General features: G+C 37.0%; 1 protein-coding gene across 2 annotated transcripts; it reads left to right on the forward strand.

Annotated features, from left to right (window-relative positions):
* The first annotated feature begins 818 nt into the window (after positions 1-818).
* trpv4 (transient receptor potential cation channel, subfamily V, member 4) lies at positions 819-24,756 on the forward strand. Of its 2 annotated transcripts, XM_079873153.1 has the most exons (17): positions 819-1,014; positions 4,394-4,499; positions 6,165-6,604; positions 7,852-8,027; positions 10,062-10,214; positions 12,054-12,194; positions 16,881-17,179; positions 17,279-17,458; positions 17,762-17,920; positions 18,876-18,968; positions 19,198-19,271; positions 19,768-19,933; positions 21,018-21,084; positions 21,176-21,480; positions 21,906-22,033; positions 22,131-22,243; positions 22,516-24,756. In XM_079873153.1, exons 2-17 carry the CDS (start codon positions 4,491-4,493, stop codon positions 22,614-22,616), a joined length of 2,604 nt encoding a protein of 867 aa, XP_079729279.1. In that variant the 5' UTR covers positions 819-1,014; positions 4,394-4,490; the 3' UTR covers positions 22,617-24,756. The 2 variants fall into 2 exon arrangements, with proteins under 2 accessions (XP_079729279.1, XP_079729280.1); XM_079873154.1 differs by lacking the exons at positions 18,876-18,968; positions 19,198-19,271; positions 19,768-19,933.

The following is a 24,756-nucleotide window of genomic DNA, read 5'->3' on the forward strand; positions in this document are numbered from 1 at the left end:
TCTGTGTTTGATGTTTTTCTGACACATGGCTTTTTAAGTAGGCCTAGCTACATTTGCTTAAATTTAGCTAATTTCCTGACTAATAATTCGTGGTTAAGAAAATTAAAAAGTGTTTAGCCATTTTAGGTATGGCCCATTTATTTATTTATTTTGTGTAAAATAATACATAGTGTAATATATATTACAGTCTCCTGTAGGCTGTTGCTTTAGGAGAACACCAGAGAGCGCCGTTCCCAACATTTTTGTAGACGCCCGACAACAAAAAGCTTAGCGGTGCCAACCAACCGGTCATACCAGTTTATGAAAGACCTTATTCTTCACAGTATGTGTTTTTTGCCGGAGTATATTTAAATAGTTTTAACAGAATAAACTGTATGAGAGCACAACATTTCAATTATTCCTCCACTTTACAATCATGCACACAAACAGCTAAAACAAACAGCTAAAAAACACAATTAGACAACCTTAAGGCGCGTACTGAATAGCAAAATATGCAAATTAGACTAATCTTTTGTTATAAGAGGAATGACCTATTTAGTACACTTTCAATGCTTTAAAATAATAATAAAAAAAAACGTTCTGCTAATATTGAGGTTTAGAATGTGAAATTTGTGAATAGGATCTGTTTACGGTTTTAGACGCCAGAAATAACTTCTTAGTGAAGTTAGACTGTTAATATTTCCTCTACCTACGAGAAAATAGCTCGAGCTCATAAGTTAGACGGTGAATGTTTTGTTTTAGCTTCAGAACTTAGTAAAAAGAGATCCCAGTTTCTACGTCTGAATAAGGGTTCGTCCACACCCCTGACGCTCATTACAGGTTTCTATTCAGTGGGCGGTGGGGAATCAAAACACTAGGCTACTTCTCCAGCCCGTTTGAAACACTTGTGTCGCCAAAGGGATACGGATTCCACCTGAGGAATGAATGTACGAATCTGACCTCATAAACGGAATAACTAGCCTACTGATTGTACCTGTAAGAAGAAACGTCTAGCAGTAGGCTACTTCTGTACGGGTGAGCAACTTTTTTTTCTTCAATGACTTCTGGTCCAGTGTTCTAAAAGTGTTGTACGAAGGGGTGAGAGATTTCAGATCAATTTAGAACAAGTTAAAGCAATTTATAACCATTCAGATGAAAAAGTAACACTTAAAAATGTCCAGAACTTCCTCTCCCCACTGCCTGATTATCTCCAAATCACAGTGTTTTTTATATCAACATAGACGCATAGGTGTGTTTGACATGCACATATCTGTTGATCAAGGTTATTATTTTGCTTTTAAAAGTTAAAAGTTTTACAGTCATTTCATGCGCTCAACTATGGTTGGACTGTCAGCAAAACCAGCCCTGGACGCTCTTTGAATCACGTTAATTTTCCCCCACAACCTCATTTCTAGTTAGATCACAGCTGTTTGGCTCTTTGGAGACCTTGTGACATGGAAAAGGAAGTCTAGATCTTCCTCTGAGGCCATGGAGATGGATTCTGTCATTTCCAGCTGTTATCTAATGCTATGTTGATAGGCTTGACTTTTTCTCCATCTGTTGCATTTCTTATTAGGTCTCCCAGTTACGTGGTTTGATGCACCACCAGTGCTTCCTCCAATTCCCAAAACACAGTAAAATGACATAGGCCATTATGCTCCCATGTTATCAGAGCTTATCAAAACCTTTCCACTGTTCTGCTTTCACTCTTTGTGGTGATAATGGACTGTATTGGACTCGGGTCAGAGTAGAGGTACTGCTGTAGACAGTATTTGGATAGCGCTTGCCAGGCCAGAGGCAGTAACTGTGGGGGTTTGTGTTAGATTTTCCATCATCTGCTTAAGCAAACATGAGGGGCAGATGAAAACTTAGCTTGGGGAACAGCTCGGTGGTGTACTACACTACACGACTTAAAATCTGAACAGATTGTAAAACACTTGGCGACTGAGGATCACACTCTACCAGACTTTAAATTAATTCCAAACACAACAATATCATCACTCAGGAACATGCAGCTTGTTGCGAAGAGACTCATGACAAATGAAAACCATGGCTGCGTCCGAAATCGCATACTCTCTTGAGTAGGTACTTATTTTAAATAAGTTATTACTTCACAAACGCTAAAAAAGTGCATTTTATATAGTATGAATGTGTGTAGTATGACTATTATCTGGACGTACTACATTAGCCATATTGTCATTATCTTGTGACCTAACAGTGGCAGGTGTGTTGCTTCACTGCAATTCACAAATCGTCTTCCGTGGCCTCATGGGATAGTAAAGTGTCCATTGTATGCACACTTCAGAATCTCTCCAGAAATAGTAGGTCATCAAGGTACTTTATGCCTACTCTTTTATGAGTACTGTGAATTTAGACATAGTTATTTTGTCACTTACTGTTTTTCGCCTTCAATATAGTAGGGAAGTTTCAGACAGTCAATGGCTGCGTCCGAAAATTGATAAATGCTGCCTTCGGAGGACACATTTCAAGGTTGGAAGGCATCAAGGCACGTCTTAAACGTCCTCAGACTGCCCTCTCAGAGCAGTTGTGGAGCGTCTCAGACATGCCTGAACAGGACCAGTGGTTGTTCTTGTGGTGATGAGCTCACAGACAAGCAGAAAAACAGAAACCTGGAAGCTGACACTGTCTCAGATTGCCAAAATATGAGCTGTGGGCTTGTGTATAAAATATTATAAATAAAAAATCGTCGTCTCTGCCATAGCTCTTAAAACGTATTAATTCTTCTGCATGTTTAAACTTAGCAGTCACACTTGGTCACGGCGTTTAGTCATGGCCATTAAACCTGGAACAATGTGTCTTCATGAGTGAAAAATTGATTGCTTGACCATTTTTTATTTTCTTAAAATTATTTTAAATGATTTTAATAATTTAAAAATATTTTTGAGTGATTACCTTTATCTATCAGTATTGCAACACCACCAGGTTTTTTTCTTCTTCTTGGTTTAACCACGACGGTTGTCTTTTTGTCATGGTCCACAACAAATGTTGGTGCATGGCAGCCCCTTGTTAATTTATACTTTAGTTGAATGGAAAAGAGCAGTTTAAATGTTCTGTAAAATTTCTTCTTTTGTATTCCAAGAAAGCAAGAAACTCAGTTTTGAAAAACTATGACTAAGAAAACGATGACTGACTTTTGGATGAACTGTTCTTTTAAACAGTACTGGAATTAAATGCAACGTCAGCAATGGTGGTTCTTTGATGAAGTCATCGTTCATTGACTTAATTTGATGCAATAGTAGACTTCCCTCTTGAACTGGGAAGAGAATAGGACAGAGGGAGTGTGAGTCATGCCTGTTCTGGGAAATGAGAGAATCAGTTTAGGACTGAGATGAATCCCACAATAGATTGTGACATGCGGACAAAGGTTTTGGAGTGGGAGTGGAGTGTATATGTGTGTATGGAGGAAAAAAGATGAATAGGGGCATCATTTCCCCCAGCTGTGAGAAAGTGTCTTGGATCAAAACATTACATGACATCGGCACCAAAATATATCACATTTGTGCCTAAATGTTAATATGAAATGTTAACTACTGTTCAAAAAGCAAGTCAGTCAGATTCGTTTTTTTAAAGAAATTAGTACTTTTATTCATCAAGGATACATTAAATTTGTCATGACAACAAAGACTTTTACTGCAAATTCTATTTTAAATAAATGCTGTTGCTTTTCAGCACAATAGTTTTCAACATTGATGATAATAAAAAATGTTTCGTGAGCACCAAATCAACGTCATATTATTTATTTAAAATATTAATTCGTTTTTGCCACCAAAGGAATATATTACATTTTAAAATATATTTTATTATTTTAAATTGTAATAATATTCCACAATATTTTTCTGTATTTATCCCCCCTCTCTCTCTCTCTCTCTCTCTCTCTCTCTCTCTCTCTCTCTCTCTATATATATATATATAGCTGGCATTGGCATCAGTATGTACAGATGATAAAACATTTTCATCATATGATATCAAATTACATCACGTATGTTGATTCAGGTACTGAAGTAGGATAGAGAATAAAACCAAACACAATTCAAAGTACAATGTAAGTTCAAACCAATAAGACCAGACGATCAAAATCCCAGAGGCCAAAGGCACTTCAGAACACATGCAACAAATCTAAAGCAAAATCCCAAACTACAAGAGGGTGGGGCAGAAAACCAAGATGGACAAAACCACAGTAGACAAATTAACTCCCAGAACTGCATGTGGGCTTGGCAAGATTTCATAATGTGTATATGTGCTAACTGAGTATTTATACATAAACAGGAAATATGAGCCAGGTGTAAATGATTGAGTGGTTTCAGAAGCCTTGGGAATATTGTGGGGATGTGGGACAGTAGACAGCAGCATGTTTCTTGTCGAGCTTCAGTTTGACTTTTTTTTTTTTTTTCAGCTTTGTTTGGGCCCCTGCAGACCCCCGGACACTTTCCAGCTCCCCCTTGGAGTACGGAAGACATTGACATTTGGGAAGTGCACATAGTATACAAGCAATGACTGAAGTAAGTAGCATATGTATTTCTATGTAGTTATGAAGTATTGAAGCTACTGGACACTTCCAGTACCTGTGAGGTATTCTGTAGTATATCATGTTGTTTTTCTTCTCAAAAGAATGGTATGATTGATATGTCATTGTTAAAGAAACAAAGAATAGAATGTATAAATAAATGGTTTATAAAACAAGTCTGACTTAAAGCTTTATTTAAGCCATCTTTACTCTGCAAAAGTTTCTTGCTAAATTATTTAAGGCTTTCATAAGAAATGCTTTTGATTAACAGCCCAAAGTTACAGCAGAAGTTTGGTAAGAGATCTCAACACAGATGCCAACTCTTGCGTACAAAAACCGTAAGAAAAAAGAAAAAGCTATTTGGACTGTTTGCAATCAATGTCATGAAAACATCCTTGAGCTGATACATCCAGCTAGTTCTTCGCTGCAATTTAAAGGGGCGTCATATACAAGAAAATATATTAAAGTGCCCCTATTATGCTATTTTAAAGGTTCATAATTTAGTTTTGGAGCTCTCCTACAATAGGTTTACATGCATCCAAGGTCAAAAAGTACTTTAATTTTCTCATAATATACATTTTATATCACTCATTTCTCAAAGAGTCTGAAAACGGTTCATTCGAAGATTCAGTCTCTCTAAACCCCTCCTTTCTACAAGCCTACTCTGCTCTGATTGGTCAGATGGCCCATTCTTTTGGGATTGGTCTACCACTTACAGCATGCCTGAAACAAAACACCTATTACCATATCTGAATTTCAGCTGCGGAGGCTTCCTCACCACTTGAACACAGAGTGATACGAACAGTAACGATGGTGTCATTTATTCCATCTCAGTTTGTGCCTGAGACGGAGTCCTCATCCTTTTGAAGGGCACACAAAGTGGAAAAGTGAGCAGCCATGACTCAGCTCGAGAGCTGAACCTACCTGGGAGAGATCTCTTCAGAAACAAAAGAAGCACACCTTGTTGAACTAATTAAATAATGACTTTCTCTGCTAACATCCCACACTGTTAGGAGAGAGGAAGGTAAAGGCTCACAGGGTCAAATGATTCCAGGAGCCTTATTTCTGGAATGCATGTTCATATTTCTTGTGCATTCAGGAATAAAATATTTCCTTGATTTCACAGTCCAGTGCAGATTTATTCCAGGAATGTTTTTCTTTCTTTCTTCAATGCATCTCTTCTGTAATGTTTTCAGTATTGGGTTTTGTTCGTGCTGAAGTGGATTTGTCTAAGGTGAACTGAGAGACCTAAGCTGTATCCTATCTCCTTACATTCAGAGTTCTCTAACACTGGTTATAACCAACATTTAATGGAAGCAGCAATGCCTTTTCCTACCATACATGCTGAATAATACAAATTTATATGATTAAATCAGGACAACAAATGATCAAGTTTCAAGTAGGCTATACTAATTGACCTGCAGTTGGTGAAATGAACTTTGACCACTATAAGTAATAGTATAATTTTAGATTGTTTCCAAAGCTCAATTATTAAATTATGGCATACTGGTTGAGATAGTTGCCTAACAGCTATTTTAATTATTTTCCATTTAAATGATCAACTTACAGAGGTTCTGATGTAGAGATCATGCACTAGCACACGTTCCAGAGTAATTGCTTTGTCTTGTGTTTAAAGTCCACTCCATTTTTGACTTTACAGCAGGGTTTCTCCGCTTCCACTCTACTAAAGCGCTATCGTCTGGCCATGACCGAGTCAAACTCTGTTTCCTCACCGTCCGGGACTGCTGCTCAGGACTCGTCAGAGGGTAAGGACATTTTGGCAGATGGGGATCCCAACTTCCCTATGTCTTCACTGGCAGAACTACTGGACAATGATGATGGATCACAGCCAACCCAAGACTCGCCCCAGGATTCAACTCGACCTGGACAACAGAATGACAACAAGCAGAACACGCGGATTAGGTTCCCAGGGGCCTTTAAAAAGGGAGTTCCTAACCCCATGGACCTTCTTGAGTCCACCATGTCTGAATATCCAGGGGCACCGGGGCCTAAGAAAGCACCTATGGACTCCCTGTTTGACTACGGCACATATAGGGAGATCAACAACCACAAAAAACGCAGGAAGAAGCTTCCACGGGGGTGAGAGACAGTAGCTTTTACCTATTTTTGTTTTATTTTTGCCACTTTTATTGATACAATAATGCAAAGGGTACAGGAAATTATTGGAAGATAGGGGAAAAGAGATGAGAAAGATGTTGGAATCAATCTTATTAACCAAGCACATGCACTAACCGAACCACAGCGAAAATGCTTCTTGGATAATATACAATCTCTTTTTATCTTTTTACATTTTAAATCAGTCATTCACATGTGTAAACTTCAGTCGTCTGTCCGATTAAGTTGCAGCTTCTGCAGATCATTTGCATTCTACTCATTAAAAGTTGCTGTTTCCCTCACAATAAATGCATGGTGAGTTCAGTTTAGTGTTTTAAAAAACAAATTAAAACCATATGACTATATAATATATACAGTAATATAATATAATATAATAATACAATAACATTTTACATTTATATAAATAACTAAACTGTGAAGTAAAGTGTTTATTCTTTCTACATGTTCCTGAGCAGTGAGCAGGAATGCCACTGCCATAAACAGAGTGGACACATTGTTTACTGGGTGACAGAGTGCAGACTGAGGATTGAGTAGTCCTTAATATGAAATAACAACTCTTTGCAATGTGTTAAATCTTAAATTAAGAAAAGCCAGAGAGGGATCATCTTCTTGCTTTGTAATTGAGGTGAGACTATGATCAGATCTGAATGGTTTACGGATTGTGTAGTGTCACTTTTGGACAGTCTACTCATGGTTTTACACTCTTGATCATGCACAGTGGGGCAACTGAATGTCTGTTGGTGTTTCCATCAATGCTTATGGAGTAATGTTTATGTTGAGGTCGGTTAGGCAGTCAGTTTTTCCTGAGTACAGAGACTTATTAATGGAAGTTTTTTCTTAGTCCACTGTGACTTAAGATGTAGTGTGAAGTTTAAGCCGGGTGGTACTGCAAGTTTTTGTGAATGCACATGTGCAATGTTATATTTGTAATATACATTGCATGTTTAAAAGTGCACCAAGTAATGTTTCTGCTAAAAAATGGTAATAATGCTTTTGACAGATCGCTTCACAGATAAAGACTAGTCAGTTGCCTAAAAAAACAAGTCACCCCCTCATAAAGGAAGCCATATTACATCATGATCAGCCATGTCTTGCAATTCAATAAATGTCAGATTGACGGTTTAGGATACAAATAAGAGACTTAACATACTTTTGACTGGAGCACGTTTAACTGGAGTCATAATTTTAAAAGCGCATATTTCCCCCTGCAGGAAGGCCGAGATTGAGATGTCATGTGACGAGGGATCCCCAGAGCCCCCTGTTTTTAAAGTCTTCAACCGCTGGCTGTTGTTTGAAGCTGTATCTCGAGCAGATCCAAGAGCTCTGGATGGTCTCCTGCAGTATCTTCAGTCAAGTGAAAAGAGGCTGACAGATGAGGAGTTCAAAGGTGCATTCTGGGAATGGATTAGTCTATAGCCCCTTTCACACAGAGCATTGATCACAGAAAAATAATTATGAATCTTCTTTATTGAATCAAAGACACAGAGAGTGATACTGATCAGGGACCAAGAATGACGCAGACACAGAAGTGTAGTTCACTCAAGACAAATCTTTATTGTAAATGAACCATAACCTTGATATAGATGAAGTGTGTCAAAAACAATTATACTGAAGAGACTCCATATTTGGTATATCATGCGATGCATTCACGCACAGTGGAAAAACACAGAGTACAATAAGTGCAAACACTTCTTTTAACAATGGCCACTTCAAGTCATTTATGACTTACCAGGTGTTTTCATCACATTTACATTTTAATGCTAAGGCTCTTTTTTACAGGTGTAGGACCTGGACATATAATGCAAGCAAATTTAATGTAAAAAATTTCATTCTAATTTACTGCTGTGTATCGTCTTGTTGCTCCAACGGTGGTCTTCACAGCCTGTTGGACTGCTGACATGACACATGGCCAAAGGCAAAGCAAAATGAATGCAAACAAAACAATCACTATTGCCATGATCACGTAATGTTCTACCTTCGCAAACATTCCGGTCATCCCTTCCCACCAGCCTTCTTCACCTACTTCCCTACTTTCTAATCTCTTCATTATTCTCATGATATTGTAGGTGAAGGTGGTTCCAACTATTGTTCAGACTCCACCCTGTGCTGCAGTCAGTTGGTCTAATGCAAGTCTTTTCTGCAAATTAGTCAACTTAAGTCCTCAATGTTCTTCCTTGATTCCTACAAAAGTTTGGCTTGTTGAATTCATGAAATTAAGTAGTTCATACCTTGTTACTTCTACTTCCTCCATTACGTCTAATACACCTATGGGAGATAGTAAGGCTTCAAAGAATCTCTGTGCCCCCATCATTGGATTTGTGAAGCTATTGGGTGTGCACAAATTATATATATTTATTATGGGGACCTAGTAACATTGCCTGGACCAGCCCTGTGTGAACAAAAGGCAGGACCAATGCCATAAGGGTTGTGTCATAGATGACGCATGTGTCGTCGCAATGACGTAGTTATCATGCGACTATTTGACCGGGGTTTTTAAATGCAGATCAACATTCACGTTGCACGTTAACAAAGATGAAAGTTTGTTCATCAAGGAACAAAGCAAGGACAAAAAAAATTTCTGCAAACATGTCACATCCTGATTCACACTGGCAGTGTGAATGAACCAAAATCACACGATCCCGGGTCACATTATCAGTTTATTTTCCGAAATCTCTAGCAATGGGTGTATGTTTAGGTTTGCTGTCTAGAATACAAACTGAAAAATTATTAAACACTGTTCTTGACTGTTTTATGTGAGTAATAATCTATTATTAGGACTTGCTTTAATAATGATCTCACTTTTTTATTAAAAAGACATGAGAAATCAACAGGGTTGTGTCTCTAGATATCGAATGTTGTCGCAACCCTTTTCCCTCATGGTTCAATTGTTAGGCTTTTGTTCTTGGACCGTTTTAATGTAGTAAAGGAAATTCTATTATATAAGCTGAGGTGAATCCTGCAAGGTGGGGTCCTCTGTTTACTTTCTGCCTCAAAGTGGCAAGCAAACTCAACAGAGAGTAGTGAGAAATCACAGCAAACTGTCACAAATGGAATGAAGGATTCTGTTTGAGGGGATCAAAAAGACAACTCTGCCTAAATTTAAACTGACCCATGAGTAAAGCAAATCAGGTTTTGGAAACTAGAGGAAAATTTGATGCCTTGATGAAAGAAAGGAAAACATTGACATTACTTTTTCATGTCTTGGATTAGCAATTAGAACAAACCCCTAATGTTAATTATTAAACCCTGACGTGTAAATGGTCCCCTACTACGTACTTTTCTAAGGGACCAGTCCTAAAATTTGCACTTTCTGGATGATACTTTAGGGACACTGAGCCAGAATATCATACAGACTTGGTGCAAACTCAGATTTTCTAAATAAAATGTAAAACTCTGGTGTTCTTCTCTCTACTTTCTCTAGAACCTTCTACAGGGAAGACGTGTCTTCCAAAAGCACTTCTGAACTTGCACAATGGTCACAATGACACAATTCCTGTGTTGTTGGACATTGCTGAACAGACAGGAAGCCTCCGAGAGTTCATCAACACACCCTTTAGAGATGTGTATTATAGGGGTGAGTCCTCCAACCACTAAAAACTGACCAGATTCAACACTCATACAAATAAAAATCAGCCGTTAGGAACAGTTTCAAGCATAATTTGTCTTACAGGTTTCCAAAGTCTTTAGTGTGGCATGAGCTAACATTTACTCTGAGCAGCTTCCAGCACCACCCTGAGCAGGTTAATGAAATATGAGCACAACGGTGGAGTTTCACATGCGCTTCTGACTGAGCTCAATGTTAGAGAAGTTACCCTAGAGTTGACGATGGGTTTCCTGCAGTCTCCACCCTGTTCAGTACAAAGAGTCCTCACAAACTACTGAATTTAACGTTGTTCCTCTGTTACCTCTCTAGGTTTAGGGCATTTGAATTTGCCAGTGCCACACCCGATACAGTACATAAACTTTCCTTTCCCTCTGATACAAAAAAAATTAATGTTTACATTTCCAGCACTGTGATCTAGCAGCTGAGATGCATTGAACTTGTGTTCATGCAGGTGACTGTCCAGTTCATGTCTTTTTTTCCCTTCTATATCAATTAAAGTGACAAAAGGCCATAATATTAAAAATATTTATATATTATACATTTATAGAAATTAATTATTTTATTCAAATGGATTTAATGACTTTTGCATTGTTACAAATATATTTCTATTTCAAGTGCTGTTCTTTTAAACTTTCTGTTCATCAAAGAATCCTTTAAAAAATGTATCATGGTTTCCACTAAAAATTAAGGTGCACAACTGTTTTCAACATTGATAATAATACATTTTTCTTGGGCAGCAAATTTGCATATTAGAATGATTTCTGAAAGATCATGTGACGCTGAAAATGTAATGATGCTACAAATTCAGCTTTGTCATCACAGGAATAAATTACATTTGAAAATAATATCAAATAGAAAATACTATTTGTAATACTATTTCACAATATTACTGGTTTTAGTGTATTTTGATCAAATAAATGCAGTCTTTGTGAGCAGAAGAGACTTCTTTTAAAACATTTTCAACCGTTTGAATGCTAGTGTCTTATAAATACTGTACATATTAAAATCATTTCATTTTTATGTATATGTTCTGGCTGTAGACTTCTATTTAAACTTAATTTTCATTCGTATTTAATTTTAATCCTTCAAATGCTGTAAATGGCAGGTTTGTGATGGCAGCATTATTATTAATACCGGGAATTTGCACTTCTCAAAATACACAATAATGTATTTAAAGCAGACATTGTTTAGTCTGCCTCTCATTTCCTCAGGAAACAATCACTCACACATTGGTTCAGTTTGTATGCTAGATTTAATTCCAGTCCTCGAGGCAGTGTCAGATAGCCTAATTCTGTATGTCAACAGATTTTCTTTTGTAGACCCACTGCCAAAACCCATAGAGATGCACTGAACTACTAAAATCAAGTTATTTAAGGTTATTCCTTTCTTAGTTTAGCCAAGTGTATGATAAAATACTTACTTAAACTTAGATTTTAAGTCAGTAATTCTTTATTAGTTGATTAAATCTAAGTACAATAAAAATAAATATAGTTAACTCTAGTCCCCATTGGAAATATAAGAGTTTAGTCATTTAGAGCTCTCACACAAATACTCAATACAAAACTACAGGCTCTGCACATAACATAGGCTGTATTATCTTATTTTCATATTACAGTACTTCCTCTTGTGTAAAATAAGTTGACAGTATCTAATATCATGCTGCTTCCTGTTGCTCTGTCTGATAAGATGTATCATAGATATCAGTTTTCCTGTAATGTCACAGAGTGCTTTGGTTTCGACTTTATGGTCAATTCATTATCATATGATGAACTTCTGATTATTTACAATAAAAATGTGGCGTGTCTGTAGGTCAGATGGCGCTGCATATCGCCATAGAGCGACGATGCAAACAGTATGTGGAGCTTCTGGTGGAGAAGGGGGCTGATGTTCATGCCCAGGCCAGGGGCCGATTCTTCCAGCCCAGAGAGGAAGGTGGATACTTTTACTTTGGTGAGTTTGTTGATTCTGATTTTGTTCTGTAGCTTTAAACCGTCTTCAAGGGTTAGTTCACCCAAAAACATGAAAATTATGTCATTAAAGGGGTCATATAATGCCATTTTTGTACAAGTTATTATGATTCTTTAGGGTCTAAATGAAAAGTTTGTAATACACTTTTATTAAAAATTCTTATTAGTATTGTAAGAAAACACTCATTTTACCTGGTCAAAAACAGCTCTGTTTTCAGCATGCCGTTTAAGTGCATGTGTCTTTAAATGATAATGAGCTTTGCTCACCCCACCCCTCTGTTCTGTGCGTACACAGTTTGTAATAACACAATAACCATAACGCGTTGTTCATTATAAACTTGGGATTATGAATTATATTGAGAACGTTGTACATAGAAAACATGCCGTAATGTGTAAACCTTAGCCGCATTCATCGTGAAGCGTGCAAGCGATTTGCAAAGATTAATATAAAGGTTAATAAAACGTTACACTCACTTCTTCTGGAGGTGCAGCAGGAACACGAATAGTTGGTACCGATCCTTTTTTCAGGAGCAGCTTCTTAGCAAAACCAGCTTTATGCTGACCCTCGTTTATAAAGCAGTCTGGTGAGAAATGATTCGCGCAAACATGAAAGCATTGACGTTGATCGCGGGGAATATTCCCTTCGAAAACAAAACTCTGCCACTGCGTCTTCAGCGGTTCGGATTTAGGAACATCAAAATGACTGCTGTGTTCTTTATTACACCCAAGAAGAACACCACAATCGCTTAGACGCCATTCTGCTCATAGACAGTGCTCCAGCGTATCAACAATGGCGGACTATGATGACAGCTCGCTCAGGACGGGTCTGCGTTGAAACGCTGCTGTCAATCAACAATCGTGGGAGGGGCGTCCGACCGTGTGACGTCACACGGTCAGACGGCTTGATTTGAGACAGGGGAAAACATATAAGGAGATTTAAAAAAGAACACTGGATGGATTTTTATCATTATATGATGGTTGTGTACAGGCACTGCCAACACACATTTCAGTTCAATCAACTTGTAAAAGTGCATGTACCATTATATGACCCCTTTAATTACTCACCCTCATGTAGTTCCAAACCTGTAAGACTTTTGTTCATCTTCAGAACACAAATGAAGATCTTTTTGATGAAATCTGAGAGCTTCCTGACTGTCCCTCCGTTGACATCTACAGCTATGCAACTACCACTTTGATGCTTCAAAAAATTAATAAAGAGATCATAAAACTAATCCATATGAATCGAGCGGTTTAGTCCAAATTTTCTGAAGAGACACAATCGCTTTATATAATGAAGAGATTTAATTTAGGCTTTTATTCACAAATTTAATTTAGGCTTTTATTCACATATAAACATTGATCATCAAACATAAACAGAAGAAGAATCACAGTTTTTTCATTTTTGGGTGAACTAAACTTTTAAAAGTGAGAGGTAAGGAATATAGTTTAATATTGTTAAATATATTTGCAATCTGAGTGTATTTTCAGAGTATTGTGCAGGATATATCAAGAGCATATCCAGACCACTCTGCTTTATCATACTGTATATTACATGCTTTTAATGCTCTGTTCTGAAACATTTGGTCCAATGATAAACTACTAACCTCATTACAACATGCTGGAGCGTATACTCCCAACGTTATGAGTGGGAAGCTCCATTTCCTGTTTTATCAGTCACTCGCTCACTAGTTACACTACTGTTTAAAAGAACTTATACTTAAATTTAGAATTTAGATTATAATAGTAATTGTTGTAATAATATTTCACAATATTACTGTTTTTACTATATTTTTGATTAAATATATTCAGCTTTGTTGAGTAAAAGGTACAGTATGTCCACATTTTTAAAGAAATTGAAGGGAGATTAAAGCGATTTCCTAGAGGTCTTGACCTGTAATTCTTCTCTGTGAGACAGTTAGCATCAGCAGCCTAGCCTTCATGACTTTGCTGATAAATAAACAACACATTTATAAACCCAATGGTTCCCATAGTAACATCAGGTGATTTTCTTTCCTTTTTCCTAAAATCCTCCCTTTTGTGCTATGTTTGGCAAATGTGAGAAGTATTACACAGTTTATGCATTCATTATTATATCTTAAGACATATTTGTTTGATGAGGCCTTTGCTACTTTGTAAGGACCGTTAGGCTTTGATTTGATGTTTATATTAGTATTGTTAGTATTATTTTTTCATTTTTATATTATATTATTTCTTTCCTTGTATTTTACAGTGTTTTTAAGGTGCTTTATAAATACACTTTGATTTGAACTTTGATTAAATGTTTAGCTGTGAGTAAAACGGTTTCTAGAGCTTAGAAGAAAACCAACAAGACATTATGTCACAAATAAAACAAGTCCTGGATGTACTAAGGATGTAAGAGAGTGAAAGGAGCCTCTGTGTTTGCAATGGAAAATACAGTAAAAAGGTCTTATATTTAGGAGGCCTGATGATGTTCTGAAGTATATAAAAAAATAGCCTGAACACATTCTGCCTCCTGTTGACCAGAGTGTGTTACTACAGGTCTGTCAAAATTGACCCTATTTACTTTAATTCATGTTCCTGATCTTATTGTGCTCGTCTTTGTAAACTTTGTAATGACTTCCTGAGGTATAAAATCCGATGTCCCGCCGTTTCTTTTGTCATGATAAATATTCAAATCTAAACTATTCTAGTTTATCCTCCCAGGACGTCAGGTGGTTACAAAACTGGGATTTTGTAATAAAATCAGGCTGAGAATTTGAATTCCCTTTTCATGAACCTCATTTACATCTCGCAATTTTCAAACCACAAAACAAGACGTCTGCTTTGGAACTGATTGAAAGGTGCAAAACTATTTTAAAATAATCCAAGGATGACAGAATAGGATTATCTTTTCTGGTGCCCTGCCAGGAGTCTCCATCTCTCTTTTATTCACCTGTAAATTATTTTCATTTGTATTAGACACGGCTGTCAGTGTTTAATCCCCCCTGATCTGAGCACGAAGGGAGTCATTCGCCGCGGAGCTTCCCGGTGACGTGAGCGCCAACCTGAGAGCACTGACAGCTAATGTGATTTAGCAGTCACACTAACCGCTCTCTGAGCGCGTGCAAATCAATGAGAGGGAAGCGTTTCTATAAGAAGTGACATGAAAATAATCTGTCACCCCTGGCAACAGCTCACTCTCAAGTCTCTCGGTTTGGTTTTCCTATTTGAGATGGGTTCTCATGAGACGAGCACTAATTGAGCACTGGATATCAATGGTGACATTTAGATCAAAGCACATTTGTTATGTGAGCCCTGCAAAGGGCTGATTGACTTTAGAGGCTAATTGTATTTCTTCATCGGGGTGTTTAATAAAGGAAAATGATAAATGGAACATCTGGAAGTTGTAGTCTAATAGCTGGGCAGGCGGGAAATATCCCTGGCTCCATAGGACCTTGGTCGACAGTGTTTTTTGTGTTGGGGATGCTGGTATTCCGGTCCCCATCAGGCTTTTAACTAGCTTAACCAGCAAGACTTCCTTTTACAACCAGATTTATCAGATCATAACGGTCAACGACCAGGATAACCCATAATTCTAGTCTAAACTGATCTTTTTAGTTTTTCAGGGAAAATACTAAAATTATGCATTCAATAAAAGTGTCTGCTAAATACAGTAGCATTCAAAACTTTAAAACATTAAAAATGTTTTTTAAAAACGTCAAAGTCTGTAATGCTCACCAAGGCTGCATTTATTTGATAAAGCAATATTGTGAAATATTATTACAATTAAAGATAAGATGTTTTCTGTATGAATATATTTAAAAATGTAATTTATTCTGTGATGGCAAAGCTGAATTAATTAATGTTCAGTGTCACATGATCCTTTAGAAATTACTCTTATATGCGGATTTGGTGCTCAAAAAACATTTCTTATTATTATTATCAATGTTGAAAGCAGTTATGCTGCTTAAAGGTATAGCGGAGGATTTTCCCGAATTTTAGAAAAGAACCGCCCTCTCTACTTTTTGAAAAAATGCACATGCGCAACACTCTACCTGCTCCCGAGAGGGAACGCCTATTAAACGTATGCACGAGCTAATCATAGCTTACATTAACTTTTACTAGCAGTGATTTTAAATGAATTTCTCCAAATAGCATGCCAAACTTTACCTGTCAAGTAACTTCGCGACTGAGGCATCAGTGGGAAGCCCAACCTGTGTTTTAAGCGCACGCCATCGTGTGAATCGTGTGCACGAGCACGTACGACGGCCTTACGTAAACATATCACCAGAATGATTGACACTTAGGAGGACCAATAGTCTTGATGATCCACCCGGAAAAAGAAAATCCTCCGTTATACCTTTAACATTATTCTGGAAATCATGAAGCCTTTTTTCAGGATTCTTGATGAATAGAAAGTTCAAAGGAACAGAAATTATTTAAAATATACAGTAAAAGTCCTTTAATCAATTTAATGCGTCCTTGTTGAAGAAAATGAATTATGATTATAAAACAGCATTTATTTAAAATATAACATTATAAATGTCTTTACTGTCACTGTTGATAAATGTAATGTGTCCTTGCTGAAAGACAGTATTATAATCTTACTGACCCCAATTTTTGAAAGGTAGTATTATGTAAAAATGTATTTGGATATAGAAAAATTGACAACTGAAAGTGTTTATGTTGTCTCTTTCTCATTGTACAGGTGAGCTGCCTCTCTCACTCGCAGCTTGTACCAACCAACCAGACATGGTGCGTTACCTGACCGAGAATAGCCACAAGAAGGCAGATATGCGGAGACAGGACTCGAGGGGAAACACAGTCCTGCACGCCCTGGTCCATATTGCTGACAACACTCGGGACAACACACGGTTTGTCACAAAGATGTACGACCTTTTGCTCATTAATTGTGCCAAACTCTACCCAGACTGCAACCTGGAGAATGTGCTCAACAATGACGGCATGTCGCCTCTCATGATGGCCGCCAAGCTGGGCAAAATTGGGGTAGGAGACTGCTTTATACCAGCAATTCAGCGCTAGGGACTTGCATTGGGAAAGCATGGTAGGAAATGTCAAAGCAAACCAAAAGTTTTTTCTCCACAGGTGTTCCAGCACATCATCCGGAGAGAGATAAAAGATGAGGAGGCTCGGCATTTCTCCCGGAAATTTAAGGACTGGGCTTATGGACCCGTTTACTCCAACCTGTATGATCTGTCTTCCCTGGATACCTGCGGAGAGGAAGTCTCTGTTCTGGAGATACTCGTCTATAACAGCAAGATTGAGGTGAATGTGTGGATAGACAAAAGATGTGGAAGATAGACTGTGTGTGCACTGTATGGTGCTCCATATTTTGTGATGTTATCAGGTGTGAGATTTAGAGGCCTTGCAGGTAAACAGCCGAAGTTGGATGATAAACTTGTGCAAGTCATAATAAATGTATAGAATAGCATACATGTATAGCATTTATGGAAATTGTATAAAAATACAGACAAATAACAACCATCAAGAAACTGTCCTCCTCCTCATGATGTTGGTGGCTATTTCTGTGTTTACCTTTCTGACATGCTTTATTGGTTGGACCCTCAGAATCGCCATGAGATGTTGGCGGTGGAACCGATAAATGAGCTGCTGAGGACCAAGTGGCAGAAGTTTGCTGCTGTGACCTTCTACATCAGTGTGGTTTCCTACCTTGTCACCATGATCATCTTCACTCTTGTGGCCTATTATCGCCCATCAGTGGGAAAAGTGAGTACGGTCGAAGTCCCTTTAAGACAAGTCCGTTCACTCAGTCAGCGGCCATCATGGCCTTTGCCCCCTAATCTCCAGTCATATTAGTAGTTCTTCCGTTTGCTCAATTCACCAGTCAAATCACAAAAACAATGGGATTATAAATTCAGCTTCGTTAGCTCAAATCAAGCTAAAACCCAGTGGCTATATTAATCTTTCTTCCATTTATTTTTCTATTAGTAGTCCATCTTCTCCATATTTTATCTGTACAGGATGTACACCACTGTTCAAAAGTTGGGTGTTAGTTAGATTTTCTTTTTTTTTTCTTTAAAAAATATTTTAAAAATTATACTTTGATTCAGTAAAGACATTTATAACTTTACAAAATAATTCTATTTCAAATAAATGCTGTTATTTTGTACTTTCTATCGATCAAAGAATCCTGGGAAAAAAACATGGTTTCCACAAAAAATATTAAGCAGCGCAATAATAATAATAAATGTGTTTGAGTACCAAATCAGCATATTAAAATGATTTCTGAAGGGTAAGGCTTATGTAACACTTTTATTGGTTTCACTTTATTTTAAGGTGTCCGTGTTACAGTGTAATTATATATTTAAGTACTGAGTAATAATTAATACCTACATGTACTTATTATAGGGTAAGAATTGGGGTGTGGTTAAGGTTAGTTGCATGAAATTATATTTATAGTTATAGAGATTATAGAATTATAGAAATTATATTTGATCAAATAAATGCAGCCTTGGTGACCATAAGAGACTTCTTTCAAAAACAGAGAATTTTTTTTTTAACGATAGTGTACGTGTGGATGTTCATGTTTTTGTTTGAATAGAGACGGATTGCTTTTTTTTACCACATGGGTCCTCCTGTGTGAAAGAGAGTCCATGTGGTGGAGATGCATTCTGGGAATGAACAGGTCTGTAGTTGATTCCTAAATCTTATTTCTCCACAGCCCCCTTACGCCTACAACACCACTAAAGACAAGGTGCGTTTGGCAGGGGAGATCATAACAGTGGCATCTGGAGTCTTTTTCTTCGTAACAAATGTAAGCTTTACATATGCAATAACATACTATTTGTAATACAGTTTTTTCATTTTTAAGATCCATCTCAGCTTGCTGAAAGAACACCGGTGTGTATGTTTCTTACAGTGTGTTGTGCTACCCAAATTCACTCTTAACGTTCTTTCTGTTTTCTTTTGGTTGCCGTATCTTTCCTCTTTAGCTAGCATTAAATATCTTGAGCAGCATTTCTTGGTTTTCTCTCCTGATTTAGATTAAGGACCTTTTCCTGAAGAAATGCCCGGGGGTGAATTCTTTATTTATTGATGGATCCTTTCAACTTCTCTAGTAAGACACTCGGTCCCGTTCTTTGTGTCTTCCTTTACTCTCAATGTCTTTCCCTAAGGCGATTTTCTCCCTCTTTTTAATTGAGCTGTCTAATTAATTCCAAAAGCCCTTTCTTGGCATGTTTTAATAGTTAATCTTCTTGCATAAAAACAGCACAATCTCAGCAAAGATGAGTGCAGTTCAACGATATGTTTATGTTAATTATAATTAATATGTGGCATTGCTAAACCAGTGAGGCATTTTACATTTGAAAAGCAAATCTTACATAATGAAACTCAGCAACAGAGGCAAATAAGGATTCAAAGACATTCTGTAACCTTCAAAGTAACAAAATATGAAAGTAGCCAGAGGCCAGAACATGTTTAGTTATCAGTTTTGAGCTGCTGATTTGTCGCCAGTAAACTCAAAGCAAATGGTAACCTTATTAGTTGAAGTATGTTGATGACAAGTACTGTACATTCCTTGCTGACCAATCCTTTGTGTTTCCTTGTGCCAGCTTCATCTACTCTGTGTTGGTGCTGGTGAGCGCAGCGCTGTACCTGTCAGGGATTGAAGCCTACGTGTCTGTGATGGTGTTTGCTCTAGTTCTAGGTTGGATGAACACCCTCTATTTTACCAGAGGTCTTAAACTCACTGGAACTTACAGTATCATGATTCAGAAGGTATGAATTAAGCACCGTATACATTCAATTCAATGATTGTAAATTGTGAAATCAGTTTCTCTTCAAATATCTTTGTGAATTGTCAAGTCTTGAAACAAATCAGTTTTTTTAGCCACCCCCCCCCCCCCCCCCACAAAAAAAATTGTATTTATATTTAATATACTACTGTTCAAAGTTAGTAAAAAAGAGAAATCTCTTGTACTCACCAAGGCTGCATTTATTTAATCAAACATACAGTAAAAACAGTAACATTGTGAAATATTATTACCGTTTAAAATAACTGTTTTCTATTTTAATATACCTTAAAATGTAATTAATCCTGTGATAACAAAGCTGTCCAGTCTTCAGTCACATGATCCTTCAGAAATCATTCTAATATTCTGATTTGGAGCTCAAGAAACATTTCTTATTATTATCAATGTTGAAAACAGTTGTGCTGCTTAATATTTTAGAGGAAACTATTATACATTATTCTTTAATGAGCAGAAAGATTAAAAGAACAGAATTTATTTGATTTATTTTTGTATGAATATAAATGTCTTTACTATCACTTTTGATCAATTTAATGCATGTTTGCTGAAAAAAGGGACAGATTTAGATTTAATTTCATTAAGTTTTTTTTATATATATTTTTTATTTTATATATATATATATATATATATATATATATATATATGAGAGAGAGAGAGATTTTTTTTTGTGTGTTAATTCTTAGTAAGGTCCAATGAAAATGTCAAAATGACTAGTGCAAGTTACCAATAGTGTGGTATAATGATGAAACGTATTCATATGTGTGTATATAGTTAATGTTATATTATCCCCCAACAATCACTTTTTTTAGGCTAAGATGTTATTTGTAAATCCTGTCCTCTTGAATTAGACAACATTGGCCTGCTTGTTAAGTTCAGCAGCAAGTCTCCATAGTTAAGCATATAAGCTGTTGTTTCCAGTAATGACTACATCACAGCTGGGAAGCACATACAACCCTTGGAATAATTAGCATGCTTGCCGGTCTACTGTCCTCTCATATTTTTAGTGTAATTATGCTTACTCATCATGTCTTCAATTTTGATATTTTGTTCAGATTCTCATCAAAGATTTGTTCCGGTTCCTGCTGGTCTATGTGCTTTTCATGATTGGCTATGCATCAGGTATTCTAGTAATAACACTTCAATTATTGGTATTTTATGGTATATTCGCTGTAATTAGTGACTGACATTTTCTTTTTGTATTCCGCACCAGCATTAGTCTCACTTCTGACCATCTGCCCTGATGAGGAGACATGCAAGGATAACTGCCTCAAATACCCAGAATGCCGAGATACAAACACCTTCAGCGACTTCCTATTGGACCTGTTTAAGCTGACCATAGGCATTGGAGACCTGGACAACATGTTGAAAGGCGCACAGTATCCCGTTGTCTTCCTCATTCTCCTGGTCACCTACATTATTCTCACCTTCGTCCTGTTACTCAATATGTTAATCGCTTTGATGGGGGAGACAGTGGGACAGGTGTCCAAAGAGAGCAAGAAGATCTGGAAACTGCAGGTGAGAAACTGCGGCAGGCTGTTGCATTGTGGTCATTTGACCCAAAATGGAAATCAAAATGTCTGAGATTTTAAATGGCAAAGCACATAAAAGTATCATAAAAGCTCCAAACGACTTTTGTATTTTGTATCCTTTTTGTCAATACGAGTCATCATACACTTTCATTACAAATCTCCTTTTGTTTTTTTCTTGGAAGGAAAAAAAAATGCTTGGTTGGAATGACATAGGAGATAGTGTAAATAATGATAGTTTTTGGGTGAACTGTTCCTTCAAGTTGTTGTTGCCATGGTTTATTTTGATGCCCATCAGACAGGAAGTCACTTCAATTTTTTTGTTATCTTCAGTCTAAGGACTTTTACCTCAGCATTCAGTGGGTATAAATGCCTTTCATCTCCAACATGTAATTTTCCTTCTCTGTGCGTCAGTGGGCCACTACTATCCTAGATATTGAGCGGTCCTTCCCAGTGTGTCTGCGGAGGTCTTTCCGGGTTGGAGAGATGGTTACTGTCGGCAAGGGCTTGGATGGAACGCCGGACAAACGCTGGTGCTTCAGGTACAACTACAAGATATCCACTACTCATTCATTAAATTACAGCATAACCCTTCAAGTCATTTACCAGAGTTATGGGCCTTCATTTTTCATGCTATAGGGTGGACGAGGTTAAGTGGTCCCATTGGAATCAAAATCTAGGGATCATAAATGAGGATCCGGGCCAGAAAGACTATTACGAACAAACGCAGGGTGGACGGGGCCTTCGAAGAGGTCGGTAAATGAGCTGGCAGGATTTTTCACATCCACAATCACATCAACACGTTATGCTTCTTTAGAATTTTATTTTATGACTTCTGGGCACAATTTGTTCCCAAATTAGTAAAAAAAAAAATCAAATTTCTCTCCACTGCACCAACAGATCGCTGGTCCACGGTGACTTCTGGGCACAATTTTTTCCCAATTTGTTAGAGAAAAAAAAAAAACAGAGACAATTGTTTCAAGAATCAACTAACAAACACAATTTCTCTCCACTGCACCAACAGATCGCTGGTCCACGGTCGTCCCGAGAGTTGTTGACCTGAACAGGAGCTCCAGAGATCACACCGTAGAGATGGAGCCTCTCACTGGCAGACACAGACATTAAGTCTGAAAGCTAAAGCTGAACGCTAAGGACTTCAAAGGGCGACAATCCATTGAAACTTTTTTTTACCGGCCAGACAATTATGTATTTTATTAAAGCTGACAATAGTTCTATAGTATTTAATCACTATTGGGAGAACAGCTCTATATATTATGAGGTATGAAAATATCCTCTCTTTTTTTTGGACGATGATGGTATTTTACATGTATTTATGTGGACCCATGAGACACTCAGGAACACTTTTGATTTGTTGGTCAATCCATATTGTTGCTAGAGAGATATGTTAAAAAATATAGTTATTAACATTATAGTGTTTTTCATGGTGTGTGCAATAGATTCTCTAAACAGATTTTATCATTTTTATTTTACAAACAAAAAGTTTATATATTGATCCAGAAAAAACGAAAACACTCCACAGGGTCTTGGATGTCTCTGTTGATTTTTGCTGACATATTTTTTTTGTGTGTGTGTGTGGATTACATGGAAAAGGTTATATTTCAATCAATAAGATTACGACAGTGTTAAATGTGCCTTGTGATAAAGTATGGTCTTTTTAATGAAAAATCTTATTGTTATTCTTTTGTTATATTGCCCAACCATAATGGAAAGACAAAAAATGCTGCTCTGTTTTGGCCTTTGGCTTTGTTTTGTAATAAAGGTCATGCAGAAAACAGATGTGGCACCCACACCAGGAGTGTGCACAATGCCAGACAGCAGCAGTATGCTATTTTCACCTCAGTATGCTGGCAATAGTGTGACTTCATTGGTGTGATACTGGTAATGACTGGTTCAGTTTCTTATTTCACTGGTAAACCCATGCCAAGAGACAAAATGGCAAATTTTGTAGGGTAACTTCATTTTTCTGTTGGCGCATATTTTTAATATATTGTATATACTGTTTTTTACAGAGAACAAAAGGCATTGTCTATATGCTGTAGTTTATTTCACATGACATAATTTTTTTTTCTTTTGTAAGAAACTGACCAATTCAATGCTTTTAGGTCTTTTTGCATTATTTCTGAAGTCCATGAACTGGAATAGGATTCTGTGTTGTTTTTGTTTAAAGGCCTGATTTCCAAACTCTGGTCATTTTAAATATCCTTTATTTATACAGTAGACACTAAGTATAGATTAGTTATCAGAAGAATGTACAGAAATACATGCTAATATATTCTTGATAGCTGGTATTGTGTATATGTTAGATGTTTGATGCTGCTGTTCATAAACACATTATTGTATGTCCTAAATTGGATGTGCTAATACTTCCAACAGTCAGAGATTTTTGTTCATCAGCAATAAAGAGATTTTGATTCGCCCACTCTTACTCTCTGCAAATAAGACAACGCTGCTCTTTCAGATGATTATTTTCATTTCTAGGCTACTTATTGTATATTTAAATCATTTCAATTGGTTTCCTTTAAAGAATATATTTTTTGCCTTTTATTATGATAGGACAGTATAGTATCAAGAAAGTTTGACGAACTTGAACTCAGGTCGCCCACACACAGCTAAAAAAAAAATGTCAGGGCTCTGAACAAGGCTATTGAGGATAGTAATTTGTTGCAATTTTATAAATCTTAGAACCTTATTGTGTAATAAACATAGGGGGAACAGAATCTGACGGCAAATACTTCCGCTGTCGAAATCCCCACCCCAATGATGAGAGATGTTGATGTATCGGCTTAAAATATGCTTATTCTATTCTGTGTGGGTATGGAGCTTAAACAGCATCAATTTGATAAATATTAGAACCTCAGTGTGTCAGAAATATGGGGGGAACAGAATCCGACGGCAAAAAACAAAGGTGTTGATGTAATGGCTTAAAAATGCTGATTTTATTTGTGTGTGTGGATGGAGCTTAACTTGCATCATCAGTTTAAGACAAATGAATCTACTGACCTCAAATATGTAATGGAAAGAACTGAAATTCATTACTTCAGTCCCCTTTATAAGCACACCAGCCTTGTCTTAATCTGAGGAATCTGTAGCATATTCTCTTGACATTAGGAAAACAATAGTGATGAGAAGTCTGATTCAATTCGCTGAATCGGTTCTTTTGATTCAGCCTATATTTGTAATGAAGTTTGTTTCAGCAGTTCTTTTGCATCATGCTAGCTCTAAAACGTTTTCAATAAAACTCATG

Source organism: Squalius cephalus (genome assembly GCF_949319135.1).
Source record: "Squalius cephalus genome assembly, chromosome: 5".
Taxonomy (NCBI): Eukaryota; Metazoa; Chordata; class Actinopteri; order Cypriniformes; family Leuciscidae; genus Squalius; species Squalius cephalus.

Excerpts from the sequence above, each read along its gene's own strand:
- trpv4 (XM_079873153.1), top strand. Across the intron at positions 18,969-19,197 it reads TCTTTTTCTTCGTAACAAAT|ATTAAGGACCTTTTCCTGAA; the intron begins GTAAGCTTTACA and ends CTCCTGATTTAG. Across the intron at positions 21,085-21,175 it reads CATGATTGGCTATGCATCAG|CATTAGTCTCACTTCTGACC; the intron begins GTATTCTAGTAA and ends ATTCCGCACCAG.